The sequence below is a fragment of the Muntiacus reevesi genome, chromosome 15 (assembly GCF_963930625.1).
Source record: "Muntiacus reevesi chromosome 15, mMunRee1.1, whole genome shotgun sequence".
Lineage (NCBI taxonomy): Eukaryota > Metazoa > Chordata > Mammalia > Artiodactyla > Cervidae > Muntiacus > Muntiacus reevesi.
In genome coordinates this window covers 21,459,014-21,478,707 of record NC_089263.1, presented here as the reverse complement: position 1 = coordinate 21,478,707, position 19,694 = coordinate 21,459,014, and the positions used below count along the sequence as shown (strand labels likewise).

The window sequence follows — 19,694 nt, the reverse complement described above, 5'->3', positions numbered from 1 at the left end:
CTATTTTTATTTGGCTTCATTGGGTCTTAGTTGCAGCATGCAGGATCTTTAGTTACAGCATGCAAACTCTTTAGTTGCGGCATGTGGAATCTAGTTCCCTGACCAGGGATAGAATCCCAGGTCACCTGCATTGAGAGCAGTGAGTCTTAGCCACTAGACCATCAGGGAAGTCCCACTCCTTTCCTAATTTTAACACAAAGCAAGAAGGAGAAAAGATTCCAGCTTGAGTGCCTGAGGAGAATGACACTATTCCCTACCCTTAGTATTTGCTTAAAAAAACATTCAATGTTTTTAATAAGATTTCAGCTACACCCAGCCAAGACAGGAAGGGCTGTGTTAAGATATTCGGTTTCATTTCTTCATGAGTTACACGAAGGCATTATAAATAGTTCTTTATTATGAGTTTATATTGTGCTTGATACATGAAATACATTTCATTTAAAATATTTAAAATAAGTCTTGCTTATAAGCAATTTACTCTGATTATTGTTAAAATAATGTCCACATTCAAACCTTTCAACCCCAGCAAGCCACTGCACACGCTTGGTCAGCAGTGCTTTCTACAGTAGCAGCGTAAACTTAATTTTCAGAATAAGGGAATGATTCTAGGTTATCTGTGGTGAACAGTGATTACCATTTCTTATGCCACCAGTACTCACCGTGGGTTCTCAGATGTGCCAGAGGCACCATGTGTCTCCTTCCTTCCCTGACTTGAAGAGCCACAGCATTAAATAAAGCTGCAGCATCACACACCATGCCCTAGCTGATCTCCCGGGGTGTTGTGCAGCCTGTCTACCAGTACCCCATCACATGCTGTATCAGAACAGGCCTTGGGCCCTTGGAGAGGAGCCTAATGATCCCACTCACGGGGGCCCTGCTCATCGCCTTCCTCCTCCTCCTCTTCCTCCGAGTCAGCAGACACCCTCTTGATTCTCTGCAGCGCTGCCTTGATGCTCTTCTCCAAGTCGCTGGTGGGTTTACTGCTGGCGCTCGGGCCAGGGGCAGGGTGGACCTTCTTCAGTTTGACCCCCTGCCTTATGGCAGCCAGAATGTGCTCGTTGACTGAGGCTCGGGGAGGGGGCAAAGCGGGCGCCTGCACCTTCTGGGGAGGGGTCCTGCTGTGCCTTAGGGAGGCTAGCACCTCGTCCATCGACCCTGAAATTGAGTAAACAGAGCAAGGAATCAGGGAATTATACTCTTTCTCCCCAAAGTGCCAAGATGATTTTGTACTTGTTAAAGGTGTCAAGTCATCCATCAGTTAAGTCATGATTTAAACAGATGGTCATCATCCCATTAGACAAATGCTCTGAGCATCTGCTAGGATATCAGCTATCTGCTAGTATCAGCTCCCTGTTTAAATCCAGGATAGTCTCATTGCTAATATTTTACCTTAACCACTGATTTTCCACTACTTCTTCAAATCCATAGCAACTCCCAGGCATAGCTGAAAGTCACCATACCTCCTGGCTAGCATGAATATTTCTGAAATCACAGGTGTTATCACCTTTTCAGGTGACTCTGAAGATAGTTATGAACAGCTGGGGTGTTTTAGTCCAACCCAGTGTGCATCGATAGCTCTGACATTCTATCTCCTCCATTTCCTTTCCCACTTAAAAATCTCTTGACTGTACCCTGCAGTAATTCTCCAACTTCAGTCTTGGATATTAGTCAGTGATTACCTGTTCTGTGACACTGAAGTGAGCAGGTTTCCACACACAATGAGGCTTAAAGGAAAACTTGAATCAGTGAACCCAGAGCGGGTGGCTCTGGCACGTCTCTGTATATAGTGTGTTTTAATTCCACCTACATTATCCTGATGTAACTTAATGTGCTATCTACTTTGGAGGGTGTGAAATGCTGTCAAAACACAAATTAGATCAGAGTTTCAAAGCCTTGCTGAGGAGAAGCTATTTTTCCCTCTTGGCACCTTGAGCCCCCTGTGGTGGGTAAAATCTTTTACCACCTGCTGGAAGGGTGTGACCGTGGCCACTAATTTAGGAATCTTCCGTGTGAGACTTCAAGGTGAATAGTCATTTCTAGTTCAGAACTGAAAAGGTATGCCATGGCTAACAAAACACCTTGGATCTTAACCTATAACTTGTTATTCCACTTCCCTTCTAGGAGTAATAAGATAGACTTGCACCATCGAGGGCACTTTATGGTGTTAACTCACACTTTCTTATTCTTTCAGTGCAGTGAGGCAGTGTGTGTTACAAGTCAGGTCAGGAAACAATGTGTGCACATGTGCTCAGCAGGTAAAGTCCTATCTGACTCTGCAACTCTATGCACTACAGCCCGCAGTCCATAGAACTTCCCAGGCAAGAATACTGGAGTGGGCTGCCATTTCCTCCTCCAGGGGATCTTCCTGACCCAAGGATTGAACCCGGGTCTCCCGCACTGCAGACGGATTCTTTACCACTGAGCCACCAGGGAATCCCAGGTCCGGAAGAAGGCACCCCCACAAAGACCTGCCACGTCCTAGTTCTTGTCCAGGCCCCTGAGCTCTCACTTTCATTTACCAGTGTTGCAGCAAAGCCCATGGAAATGGGCCATCTGGTCTCCACTTAGTAGTGTGGACATTTTCATTTGTACCTGGTTCTAGGTACAGTGAAACCTTAAATTCAGAATGACCAGAATACACATTAACCAGAACCAGTTAGAACTGTTATATAATTCCCATCATCTATCATAGTCCCCTTGTATTTGACCACTTCATTTTAGAAAGATTTCCCGCAGTAAGGTTTCTCTGACCACCACTCAGACTACAAGAACAGGCCTCCATAGTCTAAAATGCCTCCAAGATAATTCCAAACCAGTATTCTGCTTAAGATGTAACAATTTAATTGCATAAAGGACTCAGAGATGCAACAGTGAGCTTAATTCAAAGCGACACTGAAACATATGGCAGAAATCAAACACTGATGTCTTAAGAACCTGAGATAGGGACTTCCCTAGTGGTCCAGTGGCTATGACTCTGAGCTCCCAATGCAGGGGGCCCAGGTTCAAACCCTGGTCAGGAAACTAGATCCCACATGGTACAACTAAGAGTTTGTATGCTGCAACTAAAAAGATGCCACATACTGCAACGCAGTCCTGGTTCAGCCAAATAAATTTTAAAAAAAGAGAGAGAACCTGAGATAGGTTGATTCTTGAACAGCCTCAGAGATCCCAAGTCATGTGACCATTAATTATATAGAGATTTTTCTTCGATTTAGGCTCAGATTTAGGCTCTAATTTTGCAATAAAAGAGTGACAAGGTAACACATACTAGAATATTTTAAGATTGTAGAGCGTTATGAAAAAGATTTTGATTTGAAGATGATGACTGCTAAAGTTGGAACCCTCTAACCACTTAACCACCCCTGGTGAGTAGGGACAGTTGGGAAGATTACCTGGGCCACTAAAACTGTCTGTGGGACCACGTGGGCTCTCAGTGGGTGATTCACACACTAGTGGAAGTGGCTGATCATCTTTCACTGAAGTCTCAAAGCGTAAATTCCGATGATGTGCAGGTTGAGAAGAAAAGGGCTGAGCAGGGAGGGGCAGTGGTGGTGGAGGGGGAGGAGGTGGCGGGGGAGGTGGAGGGGGTGGTGACGGCGGCAGTGACAGTTCTTCACTTGACATGGAATGTGTTTGGTCACCAGCTGGAACAAAAGTCAGGACAGGGCTATCTCCAGCACAGTCTTCACGCTCAGGGGTTTTCACAGTACTGACTTCAGACAAGGGAGCACTTCTGGTTTTCCTAGAGGATGGATGGAGCACGGCTGTCATCTGAGAAGTCGGCAGGGGTGTCTGCTTGGGTAGTCCATTCCGCAGGTCTGAAGTCACAGGTTGTGAGCGAGAGCTCTTTAGGACAGGCTGGCCTGGACATCTCTGAAAATGAAAAACCACTCTGACAAACTGGCTACGTTCACAAACCATCAAAATGCTAAAGTTTTCTATAAAGGAAACCCAAAGAGTTTCTTTGTGTGGATCATTCTAATTCACAAAGCAGCTGCTTCTCACTTTGCACAGGCACCCTTACTACTGAATCTATATATTGAGGAACAAGCATTTATATACTTTCATATAATACTTTTCTCTGTAATAAAGATATGGAAGGATACATACAGGTGAAAACACTCATCATATCAGAAGACAATTACAAACAAAAGAAAGTTAGTTGAAAAAATTATGGTGAGTTTAAAGTATCAGGCAGCCATGAAAAATCATAAATAGTACAAAGTCTGTGTAACATCTTTAAAAAAAAAATGCAGATGATACGGTGTGCAATGTATAACCATATAAAAAACAGATCTATGAAAAATACCAGCAGTGTGGACCTCCAAGTGACAGTTAAAACAGGTATTACAGACATTTCTCTAATGTTTAGACTTAGAGTAAATTTTATAATTTAAAAACATTAATTAAAGAAGTTGTAGTTTCACAGGTATAGTGTGCTAAAGAAAAATCTCACGTTACAAAGAACTAATCTTGAGGGGTGTACACCTCCATGGACCAAAAAAACTGCAACTTTTACCAATTTAAGGTCAACTCATTCCAGTGTGTTGATGGATTCTTTCACCTTCATACCATGTAAATGTGAAAATCAGGGCTCTGACTAGTTCAGGGTCGTGGAGCTGGACTTGGATCCCTTGAATCCCCTCCTGCACAGTGACTCTGCTGCGCTGATCAGTACCCTCTGGAATATGGATAAGCTTTGAAAACATTATGCTGAGAGACCACTCACCATAAAGGACCACTTATATGAAATGTCCACCACAGGCAAATCCATAGAGACAGAAAGCAGATTAATAGTTGCCCAGACCCAGGGAGGTAGCAGGGAATGATGGCTACTGGATATGAGATTTCTTTGGGGAACAGTAAAGATGTTCCAGACTGATTGTAGTGATGGTTGCACAACTCTGTGAATATAGTAAACCTTTAAATGGAAGAACTGTATAATGTGCAACCCACATGAATAAAGCTGCTTTTAAAAAAAAAAAGATAATGAGAACGAATGTAAATGCCTAGCACAGGGCCTGCTATATAGCAGGGGTCAGAGTAGACTTCCCTGGTGGTCCTGTGGTTAAGAATCCACCTTGCAATGCAGGGAATGTGCACACCCCCTTGGTATCCATGTTTGTTCTCTCTGTCTCTTAAACCTGTTCACTTTTAACAGGTCACTTAACTATACTTATGTCACAGTGTTTCCTCGGCCAAATTTTATAAGCCTTCTTTATTATAAATGAGGAAAAAGCCAGCTAGAGCTGAGGGCAATTTAACTATTTTTGGTTTTCCCTGCCAGTTAACAGCAGGGTGAGTGGCAAGGTCAAAAACATCTTGATATTTCTAATACTTTTGTTTTTTATTTATAGACTATAAATCATGGCATTTGGGGAACATTTTAGGTCCCAAATCATCTGTCTCTAATACTTTGTATTTTTCTCCTAGGGCGGGTGATCTTCATTTATTTTTCCAGAAAACATAGGAGAAGCGAGGATTTATAGAACTCACCTCTTTAAATGCTCTTAATCGTTGGAGGGTTTTTTGGCGTTCTTGGTTTATCCATTCTCTTTTCTTTTGCTCCTCCTCTTTTTTCTTGTCTCTTTTCTATATTTAGACAAACACATATCTGTAAGCTTCCCAAAAGTCTTGAGGGACTGTAACCTGACATTCTTGCCACCTCCCCACCCACTACCATGTCTGTACCCCCGTCCCCACCCCAGCTTCAGGGCCACACTGCACCATGCCTCAGGATCCAGCTGACCAGGCAGTGGGGCTCCACTCTGTACAAGCTGAAGCCCGTGGGTCACATAATGCAAACATAAAACATTTTTCTTCGACCACTCACCCTCTGAACACTGTGATGCTGATGAAAATATTTTATTCTTTCTTCAGCCTGTTGTAATCTGAGTCGATGATTTTCTTTGCATTGATCCTAGGGGAATAATGTAATTTCACTGATCTGTTTTTTTAACCTGGTTATAAATTGAAAACTGAATGGCTTTTACTATTACCATGGGGTAGCATAAAAGGTTAAAAGAAAAAAGCACTGCATTTGGGTTGCAGCATAAGGCATTTATTAATAGGAGTTACGGTGTGATTCAGTACGTCCGCCTCCTCCTCAGTCACGTGACATGGGCCGATTGGCTACTTACAGAAATCCCTTGTTCCCGGTCAGAAGGTCATGGCTGGGATGCATGTGCTTTGAGAGATGAAAAAGCAAGTCCTCCAACCAAGTAGAAATGAGATATACAGGCAGCCCCACATCCTTAAGTGGGAAGAGTCCTAAGGATCTGTTTCAGCGCAACTGTTATAAACACATTTCCCCCTAATGTTCTAAATATTTTCAAGCATACCTATATGACACATCCAGTCTACTTTCCAAACATACCTATATAACACATCCAAACTACAATATCTGAAAAATTATATTAAAAACTGTATCATATAGGAATTCCCTGGTGGTCCAGCGGTTAAGATTCTGCATGCCAACACAACACAAGTTCAATCCCTGGTCCGGGAAGATCCCACATGCCACAGGGCCACTAAGCCGAACACCACAGCTACTGTGCCTGTGCTCTATAGAGTCTATGCTCCACAACAAGAGAAGCCACCACAGTGAGAAGCCCCCATTCCCCACAACCAGGGAAAGCCTGCTCAGCAATGAAGACTCAGTGCAACCAAAAAATAGGTAAATAACTTTAAAAAAAACTATATCTCAAAATAAATAAATAAATAAAACTATATCTCAAGTATGCTTACCCTCTCTTAGTATGTTACCTTTTTATGTAATCACAGTTTTTAAAAATTAAGAAAAAAATCACTCACCAATTATAAGGACTGAAATAAGCCAAATATTGTCTGACTGACATTTTATAATCAATTTAAAATAAAATTAATTTTATCATTTATTATAGCTTCTTAGGAGTTTCTACCTATTGTGATTTTTAAAAATGCCTATGCAAGAATATACAATGGAGAAAAGACAATCTCTTTAACAAGTGGTGCTGGGAAAACTGGTCAACCACTTGTAAAAGAATGAAACTAGAACACATTCTACCACCATACATAAAAATAAACTCAAAATGGATTAAAGATCTAAATGTAAGACCAGAAACTATAAAACTCCTAGAGGAGAACATAGGCAAAACACTCTCCAATGCAAACCACAGCAGGATCCTCTATGACGCACCTCCCAGAATATTGGAAATAAAAGCAAAAATAAACAAATAGGACCTAATTAAAAGCTTCTGCACAACAAAGGAAACTATAAGCAAGGTGAAAAGACAGCATTCAGAATAGGAGAAAGTAATAGCAAATGAAGCAACAAAGAATTAATCTCAAAAATATACAAGCAACTCCTGAAGCTCAATTCCAGAAAAATAAATGACCCATTCAAAAAGTGGGCCAAAGAACTAAACAGACATTTCTCCAAAGAAGACATACAGATGGCTAACAAACACATGAAAAGATGCTCAACATCACTCATTATCAGAGAAATGCAAATCAAAACAACAATGAGGTACCATTACATGCCAGTCAGAATGGCTGCTATCCAAAAGTCTACAAGCAATAAATGCTGGAGAGGGTGTGGAAAAAAGGGAACCCTCTCACACTGTTGGTGGGAATGCATAGTACAGCCACTATGGAGAACAGCATGGAGATTCCTTAAAAAACTGGAAATAGAACTGCCATATGCCCCAGCAATCCCGCTGCTGAGCATACACAAATGAGGAAACCAAAATTGAAAGAGACACATGTACCCCAATGTTCATCGCAGCACTCTTTATAATTGCCAGGACATGGAAGCAACCTAGATGTCCATCAGCAGATGAATGGATAAGAAAGCTGTGATACATATACACAATGGAATATTACTCGGCCATTAAAAAGAATACATTTGAATCAGTTCTAGTGAGGTGGATGAAACTGGAGCCTATTATACAGAGTGAAATAAGTCAGAAAGAAAAACACCAATACAGTATACTAATGCATATATATGGAATTTAGAAAGATGGTAACGATAACCCTGTAGGCGAGACAGCAAGAGAGACACAGATACATTGAACAGTTTTTTGGACTCTGTGGGAGAGGGTGAGGGCAGGATGATATGGGAGAATGGCATTGAAACACGAAAATTATCATATGTGAAACGGATCGCCAGTCCAGGTTCGATGCATGATACAGGGCGCTTGGGGCTGGTGCACTGGGATGACCCAGAGGGATGGGATGGGGAGGGAGGTGGGAGGGGGGTTCAGGATGGGGAACACATGTACACCCATGGCAGATTCAAGTCAATGTATGGCAAAACCAATACAATGTTGTAAAGTAAAATTAATTAATTAAAAAAAAAGAATAGAAACAAATCTATTATTTGAAGTTTCTTTCATGATGGGAAAAAAAAAAAGAATACTGGAGTGGGCAGCCTATCCCTTCTCCAGCAGATCTTCCCCATTTAGGAATTGAACTGGAGTCTCCTGCATTGCAGGCAGATTCTTTACCAACTGAGCTATAGTGTATACTGTCAATCCCAATCTCCCAACTCATCTTCCCCTTCCCTCCCTCTGTGTCTGCACATCCATTTTCTATGTCTGCATATCTATAAAAATGAATAAATAAAATAAGCTGTGTGTTAAAAAATAAATAAAAATGCCTATGTATGTCATAGACATTCAATCAATAGTTGTTGAAAGACTTAATTAAAATCTAAAGATGGTTAAATCCAAAAGGAAAAAAGAATCTTTTTAAGAAAAAAACAACTGTAGTGTATTTTAATTGTAGCCACCGATATCTACATAAACACACATAAAATGAATCATTTATAAAAGCCTTATTTTTGAACCTATCTTTTGTAAAAGAAGAAATCCCCCGAAGCCGTGAGACAAGAAGGCCGCCCGGGCGCTCCCACCTTTCTGTTCCTGAGACGGGCTCTCCTGGCACAGATGCTGCCCCGCTTTGACTCCAGCTGCTGGCACTGCCGGCTGAGCACCCCCACCTCCAGCTGCTTGCCTTCCTGTAGCCCCATTACACCATCCATGACCGTAAGCTCCTCTGGACTTTCACATGGGTCGTAGTAGATCACTTCATCCTGTTTATCTAGAAGCATATTAATGATTTTTAAAAACATGTTCTATTAAAAATAATGCACACTTTTTTTTCTTTTGGCTGCACTGGGTATTCATCGCTGCGCAGGCTTTTTCTAGTTGCAGAGAGTGGGGGCTGCTCTCTAGTTGCAGTGCATGGGCTTCTCATTGCAGCGGTTTCTCTTGTTGCAGAGCACAGGTTCTAGGGCACTCGGGTTCAGCAGTTGTGGTACACAGATTTAGTTGCTCCGCGGCATCTTCTCAGATCAGGGATCGAACCCGTGTCTCCTGCATTGGCAGGTGGATTTTTTACCACTGAGCCACCAGAGAAGCCCATGAATACGTTTTTTAATGTAAGGATAGTTAAATGTTCTTATCATTAACAGGTTTATATATGTGTCTGTGTACACACACACACACACACACACACACACACACACCCCTTACATAGTTACATGTATCAATAAAGATAATTCTTAGAGAAACTTTTCCATGTGATAGAAATACAATTTTAATGGCAACACAGTATTCTTGAATTTAAGCACTCTCTGTTCTTAGAATGTCCCAATGTTCCATTATTATCATTTCCACTGTGATGAACATCTTTGAATATAAATCTTTGTATACATTTTTTATTACTTCCTTAGCAGATGAATATTTAAGGCTCCTGATCACTGTTGTCAAATCACCCTCCTCGAGAAAGGAAACATGTTCTACCAGCAGTATGTCATTAAGGTGCCTTAGTGATATTTAATCTTAATTACATATTGATTTTTTAAAAATACATGCTGATTGTAACAAACTCAAGTCCTAAAGAAGTACATAAAAATAGAAAGTAAAATTTTCCTCTTTCCTCACCAACTCTTTGTCCTTTTACTTCCAGAGGAAAATATGAATAGTTTGGCATGCATCCATCCAGATTAACCTTTTTCTAATAGAGCTTCTTCCTAAATATGTAAAGTGCTTATAACATGAAGCTAAAGTTTCTTGAATACCTAGGATTCAATTAAATGTTCAGGATCTGTATGAAGAAAATAACTAAACTTGGAGGAACTTTAGGGAAAAAAACAGACTTGAGTAAATGGAGAGACATACCATGTTCTTGGATGGGAAGATTCAAAATTGAAAAGATGATAATTCTTCCCAAATTAATCTCTAATGTTAACTGCAATTCCAATAAAAATTCCGAGTTTTTTGGGTTTTTTGTTTTGAGCTTGTCAAAATGATTCTAAAGTTCATCTGGAAGAATAAAGGAGTGAGAAAGAGTAAGAAAATTTTTGGAAAAGTAGATTAATGAGGGAAGGACTTGCTTTACATAGTAATAGGAACAGCATGGTACCAGCTATGAGGAGTCATTCACAAATCAGTGAAAGAAAATAACAGTTCATAAATAGATCAAAACAAGTATGATAATCCTGGATATGGGACAGGTGACAAGTCAAAGCAACAGGGGAAATGTTTTTAAAACCAGTGAGTGGGACTGCTAGGAATTTGGAGGGAAAAGTAGATTGCTACCACATCAAAATAAACTTCATCTGGATTAAAGAGCCAAATGTTTTTAAAAGCAAAATCATAAAAATACTAAAAACACAAGTAAATACCGGTGTAATTTTGGGATAAAGGAATTACAACACCAAAGCAGAAAGACTGAGAGAGGTGATATCATAAAGATTAAATATTCCGAAAAAGCAAATGACAAAGCAATGATTTGCAACATATGACAGATAATAACATCTCTAATACAAAAAGGGAACATTCCAAAGAAAAATGGGCAAAGACCATGAATAGGCAGTAAATAAAAACAAATGACCAGTAAACATACAAAATTGTGTTCAGCATCACTTGTAAATGAAATAAATGAAAATTAAAAGATGCCATTTTTTAAAAAATATGGAACGCTTCATGAATTTGCGTGTCATCCTTGCACAGGGGCCATGCTAATCTTCTCTGTATCATTCCAATTTTAGTATATGTGCTGCCAAAGTGAGCACAAAAGATGCCATTTTCTTTCCCATCACATAGGCAAAGAATTTAAATGAATAAGTACAGGGAAATATTTTCATCAGCTGATAGGAGCATCATTAACTAGAATGAAATTTAGAAATTAGAAAATAATAGTGGTATGGAAAAATGTATATCAAATGATTGCTATAGTGTTGTTTTAACAATTAGGTGTCAAAATGTAAAACGTACATTGTCCTTGACCTGATTCCGTCTTTAGAAATTTATTCCAAGGAAATAATCTGTCCTATACACAGAGACATATGTAAATGAAGGTTCTTCACTACATTGTTCACAACAGTGAAAATCGGGATATCCTAGTATATCTATTTAATGGAATACTATGCAGCCATTAAAATTTTGATGGTTTTATAACTTTTTGAAACAGAAAGATGACTATTATATATTAAATGAAAAAGAGGTTACTGAACAGAATACACAGTTTTGGTTTAAGAAATAGATAGATATTTCTAAACATTAGCATACAAAAAAGCTACAAAACTACAGGGTCTACAAAGTATCTCTAGATGATGGAACTGGAGTAATAATAGTTTCCCTTTGTTTTGCTGTGTGTTTACCAATGAACATATTATTTCAGTAACAAAAATACTGAAGGGAAACTTTATTAGAAACTTTCAATATACAATATACAAGAAATAATTGATATTTCCTTGACTGTGTAATTTAAACATACCAAGATATACACTGAAATATAAATTTTACCTTTTATAAGTCTTTTAATGGAGTCCAACTGTGTAACAAGCAGTATTTCTTCATATTTTAATATCTCAAATTTAACCTCGTATAATTCTAATTGAACTTCATAATATTGTAATTCTAAGTCATCTACAATGTTTATTTTTTTTTCTTGTTCTGGAAGATCTTCCATCTTGTTTTCATGAAAAAGATATGAGCAAGTTAAAATAATTAGGACATTAAAAGCAAACTTTACAAGCATCTGAGTTATTTTCTATTCCATGAAAGTGTTAGTTGCTCAACTGTGTTCAACAATTTGAGATCCCATGGACGGTAGCCTGTGAGGCTCCTTGTCCCTGGGATTCTCCAGACAAGAATACTGGAGTGGGTTGCCATTCCCTCTCTGCTCAATATCAAATATGAAAAAAGCAAAGAGAGAAGAGACACTTTTCCATTTCACTTAATGGGATAAAAATGCCTTCTTCAGCGTTAATCACAAATACTTTACCTCATCTCTGAAACATATGAAAATATTTAGGTTTTGAGAAAATAAATGGCAATGAAGTATTCACAGATGTTTCTGCCTTAAAGTCATAATGTTATAGGAAATGAAATTGACTATGCTCCTAAGAGCATAGTCTTTGATTATTCTAAAATTGTGCTGAAAACATGGCTTGACTGATTTTCAAGTATATTAGCTACTTTGGTTCTGAGGTCAATGTGATCATCAAGTGACTGCAACAGTATAATATTTGAAAAACATTTTAACTGAAACTTCACAGCCAAACTCCCAGTCTCTAAATTCTGAAAAGACCCTGATGCTGGGAAAGATTGAGGGCAGGAAGAGGAGTGGGTGACAGAGGATGAGATGGTTGGTTGGCATCACCAACTTCAATGGACATGAGTTTAAGCAAACTCCAGATGATGAAGGATAGGGAAGCCTGGTGTGCTGCAGTCCATGGGGTTGCAAAGAGTTGGAACGACTTAGTGACTGAGCAACAACAACAGAAGATGGTACTAGGGACTTCCCTTGTGGTCCAGTGGCAAAGACGCTCTACTTCCAATGCAGAGAGCCTGCATTCGATCCCTGCTCAGGGAACTAGATCCCACATGCCACAGCTAAGAGTTCCCATGCTGCAAATAAAGATCCTACATGCCGCAAGGAAGATCAGTGATCCCGTGAGCCACAACTAAGACCCAGTACAACCCAATAAATAAATAAAATGGTGAAACTTACAAAAAATTTTTTAAATAAAAAAAATTTTTTTAAGATAAAAAAGATGGTATTGGAACAAGTGAGCAAGGATGCTACATAAAATAAAAGTATATTTGTAAACCAAAGCTTCAGTTATGTTTGTTTCACCTTGTCCCGAATTTCAGCTCTTCTGTGATTTAAACACAGCTCTTTGGCTCTCATGAGTTGTAGAGTCTCCCGGGCTAACATCAGCTTGAGTTTTTCCAACCTGGGAGTTGCTGTGGCCCAGGCAGCCTGGCCGAATCTCTTCTCATCCTGAGCCATCTGTTTCTTCATTCCTGTTGGATTGTAATTAATAAAATAAAACTTAAGTACAACTCATAATAAAAAAGAAACTTTTTAAAAAAGGAAAAATTCATCCTGAACGAATTCTATTTATTGCCTTCCATGTTACCTGCAAAACATCCCTTTTAAAAGAAAACTTGTATTTTAGTGACTTTTTATTGTCACAAAAATAATACATGGCTATTTAGTATAAAATTTTAGATAACTTCATTTAAAAAAAGAAAATCATGAATCTCACAGCAGTTGCTTCTTACATCTTGGTGCAAGTATTTCTAGACTGTTTCTGCGTCTAACTAGACAAACAGGAACATACAGTTTGACGAAAACAAACCACCAACCCCCCTCCCCCCACCCAGGATATCATTCTGCTTTATATCTTGTTTATTTCACTTACTGTATCACAGAATTCTTGCTATTCATAAAAATTGTTATAGAGAATCATGCTTAATAGCTACATGGTATTCCACTTTATGAACATACTATAATTCCACAAACTGATAGATAATAAGTTGTTGCTATTTGTGGCTACTATCAACAATGACTGAAGATTAGACAAAAGTACCTCACCCAGGCACTTCCCTACCAGTCCAGTGGTTAAGACTCTGCACTTCCACCTCAGCGGGCGCCCATTCAATCCCTGGTCAGGGAACTAACAGCCCACATGCCATGTGATGTGGCCAAAAAAAAACAATAAACAAAAAGTACTTTACCCAGCCTACAGAACCATATGGTCTCGTCCCTGCCTGTCTTGCCAGCATTCTGTCACACCACATTCTCTGTACAGGCAGACCACAGAGGTAGTCCAGGTTCAGTTCCAAACCAACACAGTAAAGTGAATACCACAATAAAGCAAGTCAGATTTTCTTGTTTTCCACTGCATACAAAAGTTATGTACTATAGTCTATTAAGTGTGCAGGAGCTTTATGTCTTTAAATAAATGTACATACCTTAATTTAAAACTACTTTATTATTAAAAAGTGCTATCCCTCATCTGAGCTTTGAGTTGTAACCTTTTTGGCATAGTAACATCAAATATCATTCATCATAGATCACCATAACAAAATGTAAAAGTTTGAAATATTGGAAAAATTACCAAAATGTGACTGACAGAGACACAAAGTGGGGCAAATGCTGTTGGAAAAACAGTACTTGCTATTCTTAAAATTTATTTATTTTTACCTTTTGACTGCACCACATGGCATGTGAGATCTTAGTTCCCCAACCAGGAATCAAACCTGCACACCCCCCTGCATTGGCAGCACAGAATCTTAACCACTGGAGCACCAGGGAGGTCTCAGCACTTGCTATTTTATAATAGACTTGCTCAATGTAGGACTGTCACAAACCTTCAATCTGTAAAAATCATACTATCTGTGAAGTGGGGTAAGGTATAGCACCATGAAATGAGCAATGAGATGAGGTGTGTCTCTGCTGTGCTCCAGCCCATGGCTTCCTCATACTTGTCAAGCTCCCTCATACCAGAGGGCCTTCATAAATGCTACTCCTGCCTGGAACAGCCTCCCACCATTTTCTGTTCTCCACTTCCATTTACCCTTCAGATAGGAGGGCAAATACCACTTCTGAGAGGCACTCTGAGACTCATTTTTCTCTTCTAGGCTCTCAGCGCCCCATGTTTCTCTTCCTCATATGGCTTCTTGCCGCCACTGCCATTTTCCATATGTTTGAATGAATATATAATATAATTAAGATTTCTCTTCCCTCATCTGACTTTACAGTGTCTATGCTTATCCTTATAGTGAATCCCCAGTACCTAGAAAATACAGAATCTGGTGCTTAAGAGGCACTCAAGTGTTTTCTGAGTACAATGAAAATTACGTGTATCTTAGTATAGCATTTTAAAATTATTACCTGCTAATGCTTCTACCGTTTTTTCAAAATAATTCACTGTAATATCTTGAATAGAGACTATAGCTTCTTCAGCCTGTCTGGTCCATTCTTGGGCTTCCTTCTGCAGGGCAACTATCCTTTTAGGACCCAGATCATCCTCATCCAAGGACTTCTACAGAAAGAAGGGAAAGTTGTATCAGTAATAGAGAAGAGTCATGTAGAATCATTAGAAAATCGAAAGGAAACTGGTCATGTAGATTATTTAAACTACTTTTATTACTACTACTTAGTCAATTAAATTTCATTCATTCATCAATTCCTTACTGAGTATAAATAAGGCTCTAAGTGCAGCATCCTCTGAAAGACAAAGGGATACTCTGGAGCATAAAGGAAAAAAATACCCTACTTTACTTTGTACTACTCAAATAACTTTTTCTAGAAGGGAATACTGTCAAGCTGTGTTTCTCTGTTAATAATAACACATATTGTTTGGAGACCTTCCCTGGTGGACCAGTGGCTCACCTGCCAATCCCAGGGACACTGGTTTTATCCCTGGTCTGAGAAGATCCCACAAGCGTGGGGCAACTAAGCCTGTGCATCACAACTACCTAGCCCATGCTCTGGAGCCCACAAGCCACAAGGGAAGGCCACACGCCACAACTGGAGAGTAGCCCCCTGCTCACCTCAACTAGAGAAAGTCCGTGTGTGGCCCAGCACAGCCAAAAATAAATAAATACATTTTTTAAATGTCTTCATCTTTAAATCAATTTAAAAAATAAATTCGATGTATCTACAATATTATTGAAACACAGGGTGAACCCAAAGTGGAAACACAGATTGAATCATAAATGCAACTAAAGAAACAGTATGTCATAAACAGTAAATCTGATAAAGTAAAAACATAAAACGTACCAAAATAGCAAGCTTACATGAAGTTGCAAGTTCTCGCATGTCCCTGAATGGCTGCAGTAAATACTGGAAGAACATGGTTGTCGCAGTAACTAATTCCTGGTATACTTCATCTTCCTCTCGATACACATTCATTAATGCTACCATGGTGTTGGCTTTTTCATGCCCCTGAAGCAACTAGAAGGCAAAATGTAAATAAAATTCAAGTATGGACAGTATGAGATCACACCAAACCAACAGAGCTAAAGAAACCTGAATGTTCTAAACATTAACATACCAATTTAAAATACTGATTAAACATGAAAATGCTATTGTCCTCCAACCAAAATGCCCAGTAAGAATGGTTAAATAAATCATGGTACATCCATAGTAGAAATATTATTACTGTAATCATTCATTCAGCACTGTGCTTTTGCCCGGTTCAGTAATCTGGGCACTTTTATAATAATAAATGGGAGACAGAGAAGGATGTAGAGTCGAAAATTTATGTCCTAAGTATGTAGTACATGTACTAAGGACTCAGAGAAAGGGACCTGAAAGAGGATATTTTTCCATCACTTTTTTGACCATAAAGGTATTCTGAGAATGCACTCCTTTTTTAAAACTGCTAAGGGACTTCCCTGGTGGGCCAGTGGTTAAGACTGCGTTTCCACTGCAGGCAGCATAGGTTCAATCTCTGGTCAGGGAACTAAGACCCTACATGCCATGTGATGCGATCAAAACAAACAAAAACAAACAGACAAACTCATAAGGACATAGAGATGATTCTAAGTACTTCGCCAGCATGTTGATTCTCTCAATTCCCCCAGGTTAGTATTCCCACCAATTCCCCAGCAGAGTAGACCCATTCACGGCCCCATTCACAAATGGGACTCTAGCCTCTGAAGAATGCTTCTGAGGCAGGGCAAGAAATAAATTGAGCCCTTATAATCTAGAAAAACTCATTTGGTAAGAAACTACTGCCCAGGAGAAGAGAAATAAAATCAAGTAATAATATAAACTCCCCACCCCGCCTCGGTCAGTACCTCCTTAAATTCTTCTATTTCCTTCCCTCCAGTTAAGGATAAAGTGATCTATGTTCAGTAGTCATTTTATCCAGGTGTTAACAGTAGGATTATCCACCCCCCCCAAAAAAAGCAAAAGTTTCCCTCAAGAAAATTAAAACACGTGAAAAAGTAAACTTAAGACAATTCAAACTTCAAAACATTCAGTTTCACTTTCTATATTCTAGCAATGTTAGTAATTGGTCTAATTCTAGAATCAATTGCTTTCCTGTTCTAAATATGAGCTGAGTACTAAAATTATTACATGCACTTCCACGGATGCAGTGAATTTAAGCCCTCACCCCACCCACATGTTCCAGGTAAACAGATGAACTATACCAGTGTCAACAGCTAGCTTAACATTATGAACTATACTAGTGCCATAATACCTCTGAATGAACTCAAACTTGGATAAAGTGTATATACTTTTTACAATAGTAACATATGCTAGTTTAGGGGAAAACCACTTCTTTCTGTGAGAAACCAGGTGTCTGAAAAATAAGTGATTCAACATGGTAAAGCTGAAGATCAAAGGTTAACTAGCCTGAAACTGCCCTGTGGTTTCTTCATATTATCAAGTGGAATAAACCTAACAGAAGTGGGTGTATACAAAGCTCATTCTATATTTAGCTTAAGAGAATATAATTAAGATTTTGGAACGTGGATAAATTTTTCTTACACCTCCCCTTCCTCAAATGAATGCAGAGAAAAATCATTTTGATTAAGAACGACCTAAAGTGAGAAAGGGCTTCCCTGGTGGTGCGGTGGTAAAGAATCCGTCTGCAATGCAGGAGACGCGGGTTCGATCCCTGGGTGGGGAAGATCCCCTGGAAGAAGGAAATAACAAGCCACTCCAGTATTCTTGCCTGGGAAATCCCACGGACAGAGGAGCCTGGTGGGCTACAGTCAATGGGGTCAGACACGACTTAGCAACTAAAACAACAAATAGTGAGAAAGGGCAAGCGAGAGGCATGTCGGGGTGCAGCATAGAGAACTCAGTCTTGACTTAAGGACAGTCAATTCGTTGTGGATATATGAGCCATGTTTTCCTCTTAAGCCCTTTTTAAAATCCCCTTCAGTTCTGTAAATTTAGCGCTCAAAAAATGAATCGTTCAATCGCTCTAACAACCTCTTTCAAGCTTAAAACTGCTTTCCTATTGCTGCTCTTCCAAACTAATGAATACAGCTCATATTCTATCGGCTTTCCACTGGACCAAGTCTGTTTTGTTTTGTTGGCCCCACTGCGCATACGGGGTCTTGGAAGCCAGTGCCCCCTCGCAGAGAAAAACGGGGAGTTCTTTCCTTGGACTACCAAGGAAATCGCCTCACCAAGTCTTTCTTACCTCAAAAGCCTGGTCCCAGAAGTCCCTTCATCCTCTAACACATCTTGTCTCCCTTATGGGTCTTCCCCTCATACGCGGAACCTGCTTTTGGTTACATTCAGTCCTTGTTATCACTTCCTACACTCGTGGGATGTTTCTAGTTCCTCTTTCAGTATTCTCTGGCATTTCCGGTCACAACAGCCTGCTCCGCCAATATCTCCAGGGGAAAGGTTTAAGAGCCTACTCTGGCTCTGAACTGCGAATAAACTTTAACTCAGTCCTCTCGCCAGGCCCCGTGCGGGTTCCGCCGGAAGTCACCTCGCTGCTGCCCGACAGGTGAGGCACCTGCGAGGCTGCGCGCCCCTTCCGCGCATCACGCAGATAACGGGAAGGCCCCACTCTCGCGCTCGTCCCTCCCCAGGCAAAGCAACACGGAAAGGACCTGCGTGGGCCCGGCGGGCGCGTACCTGGCGCAGCCGCGCGCTCGCCTCTTCGCGCCGCGCGCGCAGGGCTCGCTCCCGGAATTCTCGCGTGCTCTCGCAATCGGCCGCGCAGCCCTGGCCGGGGAAGAGCGCGTCGCGCACCGCCGCGCCGCCGCAGCCGTCGGCCGCCTGGCCGAGGTAGCGTTCCAGCTGCCCGCACAGCTCCTGCAGCGCCGCCTCGCTCGGGCCCGCGGGCGCCGGCCACACCAGCGTCCACAGCCCGAGCCCCAGGCCCCAGGCCCCGCCGCCGCCCGCGTCTAGCTCCGGCGGCAACCGCGGGAAGCAGCGCTCGAGCGGCGGCCACAGCGCTGCCAGTTGCCGGTGCGCGCCGCGGAGCCCGGCGGCCGAGAGCAGGCCCGCCCAACTGGGCGGGGGCGCGGCGGCCTCGGGCGCGAGTTCGGGCCCCTGCTGGCTCCCCTTGCGCTGCCGCCGCCGCTGCGCCGTGCGGTCGTGACAAGTCACGGCGAACTTGCCCTCCACACCATTCCAGGCCACCAGGAAACGCAGCTGGTGCCGCTCGGGCTCGGCGAAGAGGTCCTCACGGACCGGCACCCAGCCCTCCAAGCTGTCGGGCTGCTCGTCCTCCATGGCCGCCGGCGGTCAGCGCCCGGAGTGCTTGGCTCCCCGGAGCCTGGTCTCGCACCAGCAGCCGCTGAACAGCCCGGACCGCGTCATTTTTCGCTGAACTGGAATTGGCGTCAGCAGCCCCACCACCGCCACCCTCGGCACTTTTGATTGGCTGTCTGCTGCCTGGGAGGCTTCCAACAACGCTTCCGCGATTGGAT

General features: G+C 41.2%; 2 protein-coding genes and 1 non-coding gene across 3 annotated transcripts in view; 1 reads left to right on the top strand and 2 right to left on the bottom strand.

The window, feature by feature from the left end:
- Window positions 1-366: 366 nt before the first annotated feature.
- Window positions 367-19,623, bottom strand: WHAMM (WASP homolog associated with actin, golgi membranes and microtubules). Its single transcript, XM_065906750.1, has 10 exons — window positions 18,895-19,623; window positions 16,066-16,239; window positions 15,175-15,325; window positions 13,129-13,298; window positions 11,793-11,958; window positions 8,894-9,081; window positions 5,834-5,920; window positions 5,497-5,592; window positions 3,393-3,873; window positions 367-1,155 (listed from the first exon to the last, which is right to left on the bottom strand). The coding sequence occupies exons 1-10, from the start codon at window positions 19,495-19,497 to the stop codon at window positions 851-853; spliced, it is 2,421 nt and encodes an 806-aa protein (XP_065762822.1). The 5' UTR covers window positions 19,498-19,623; the 3' UTR covers window positions 367-850.
- Window positions 10,953-11,059, bottom strand: LOC136147730 (U6 spliceosomal RNA). The gene has a single exon (XR_010659376.1). It is a non-coding gene; the product is annotated as a U6 spliceosomal RNA (small nuclear RNA).
- The window catches only part of FSD2 (fibronectin type III and SPRY domain containing 2), a 41,447-nt gene continuing 40,207 nt past the window's right edge, over window positions 18,455-19,694 (top strand). Inside the window, exon 1 of the mRNA XM_065906752.1 lies at window positions 18,455-18,763. The gene's annotated coding sequence lies outside the window, so the exon portion shown is untranslated. The remainder of the gene's footprint in view (window positions 18,764-19,694) is intronic.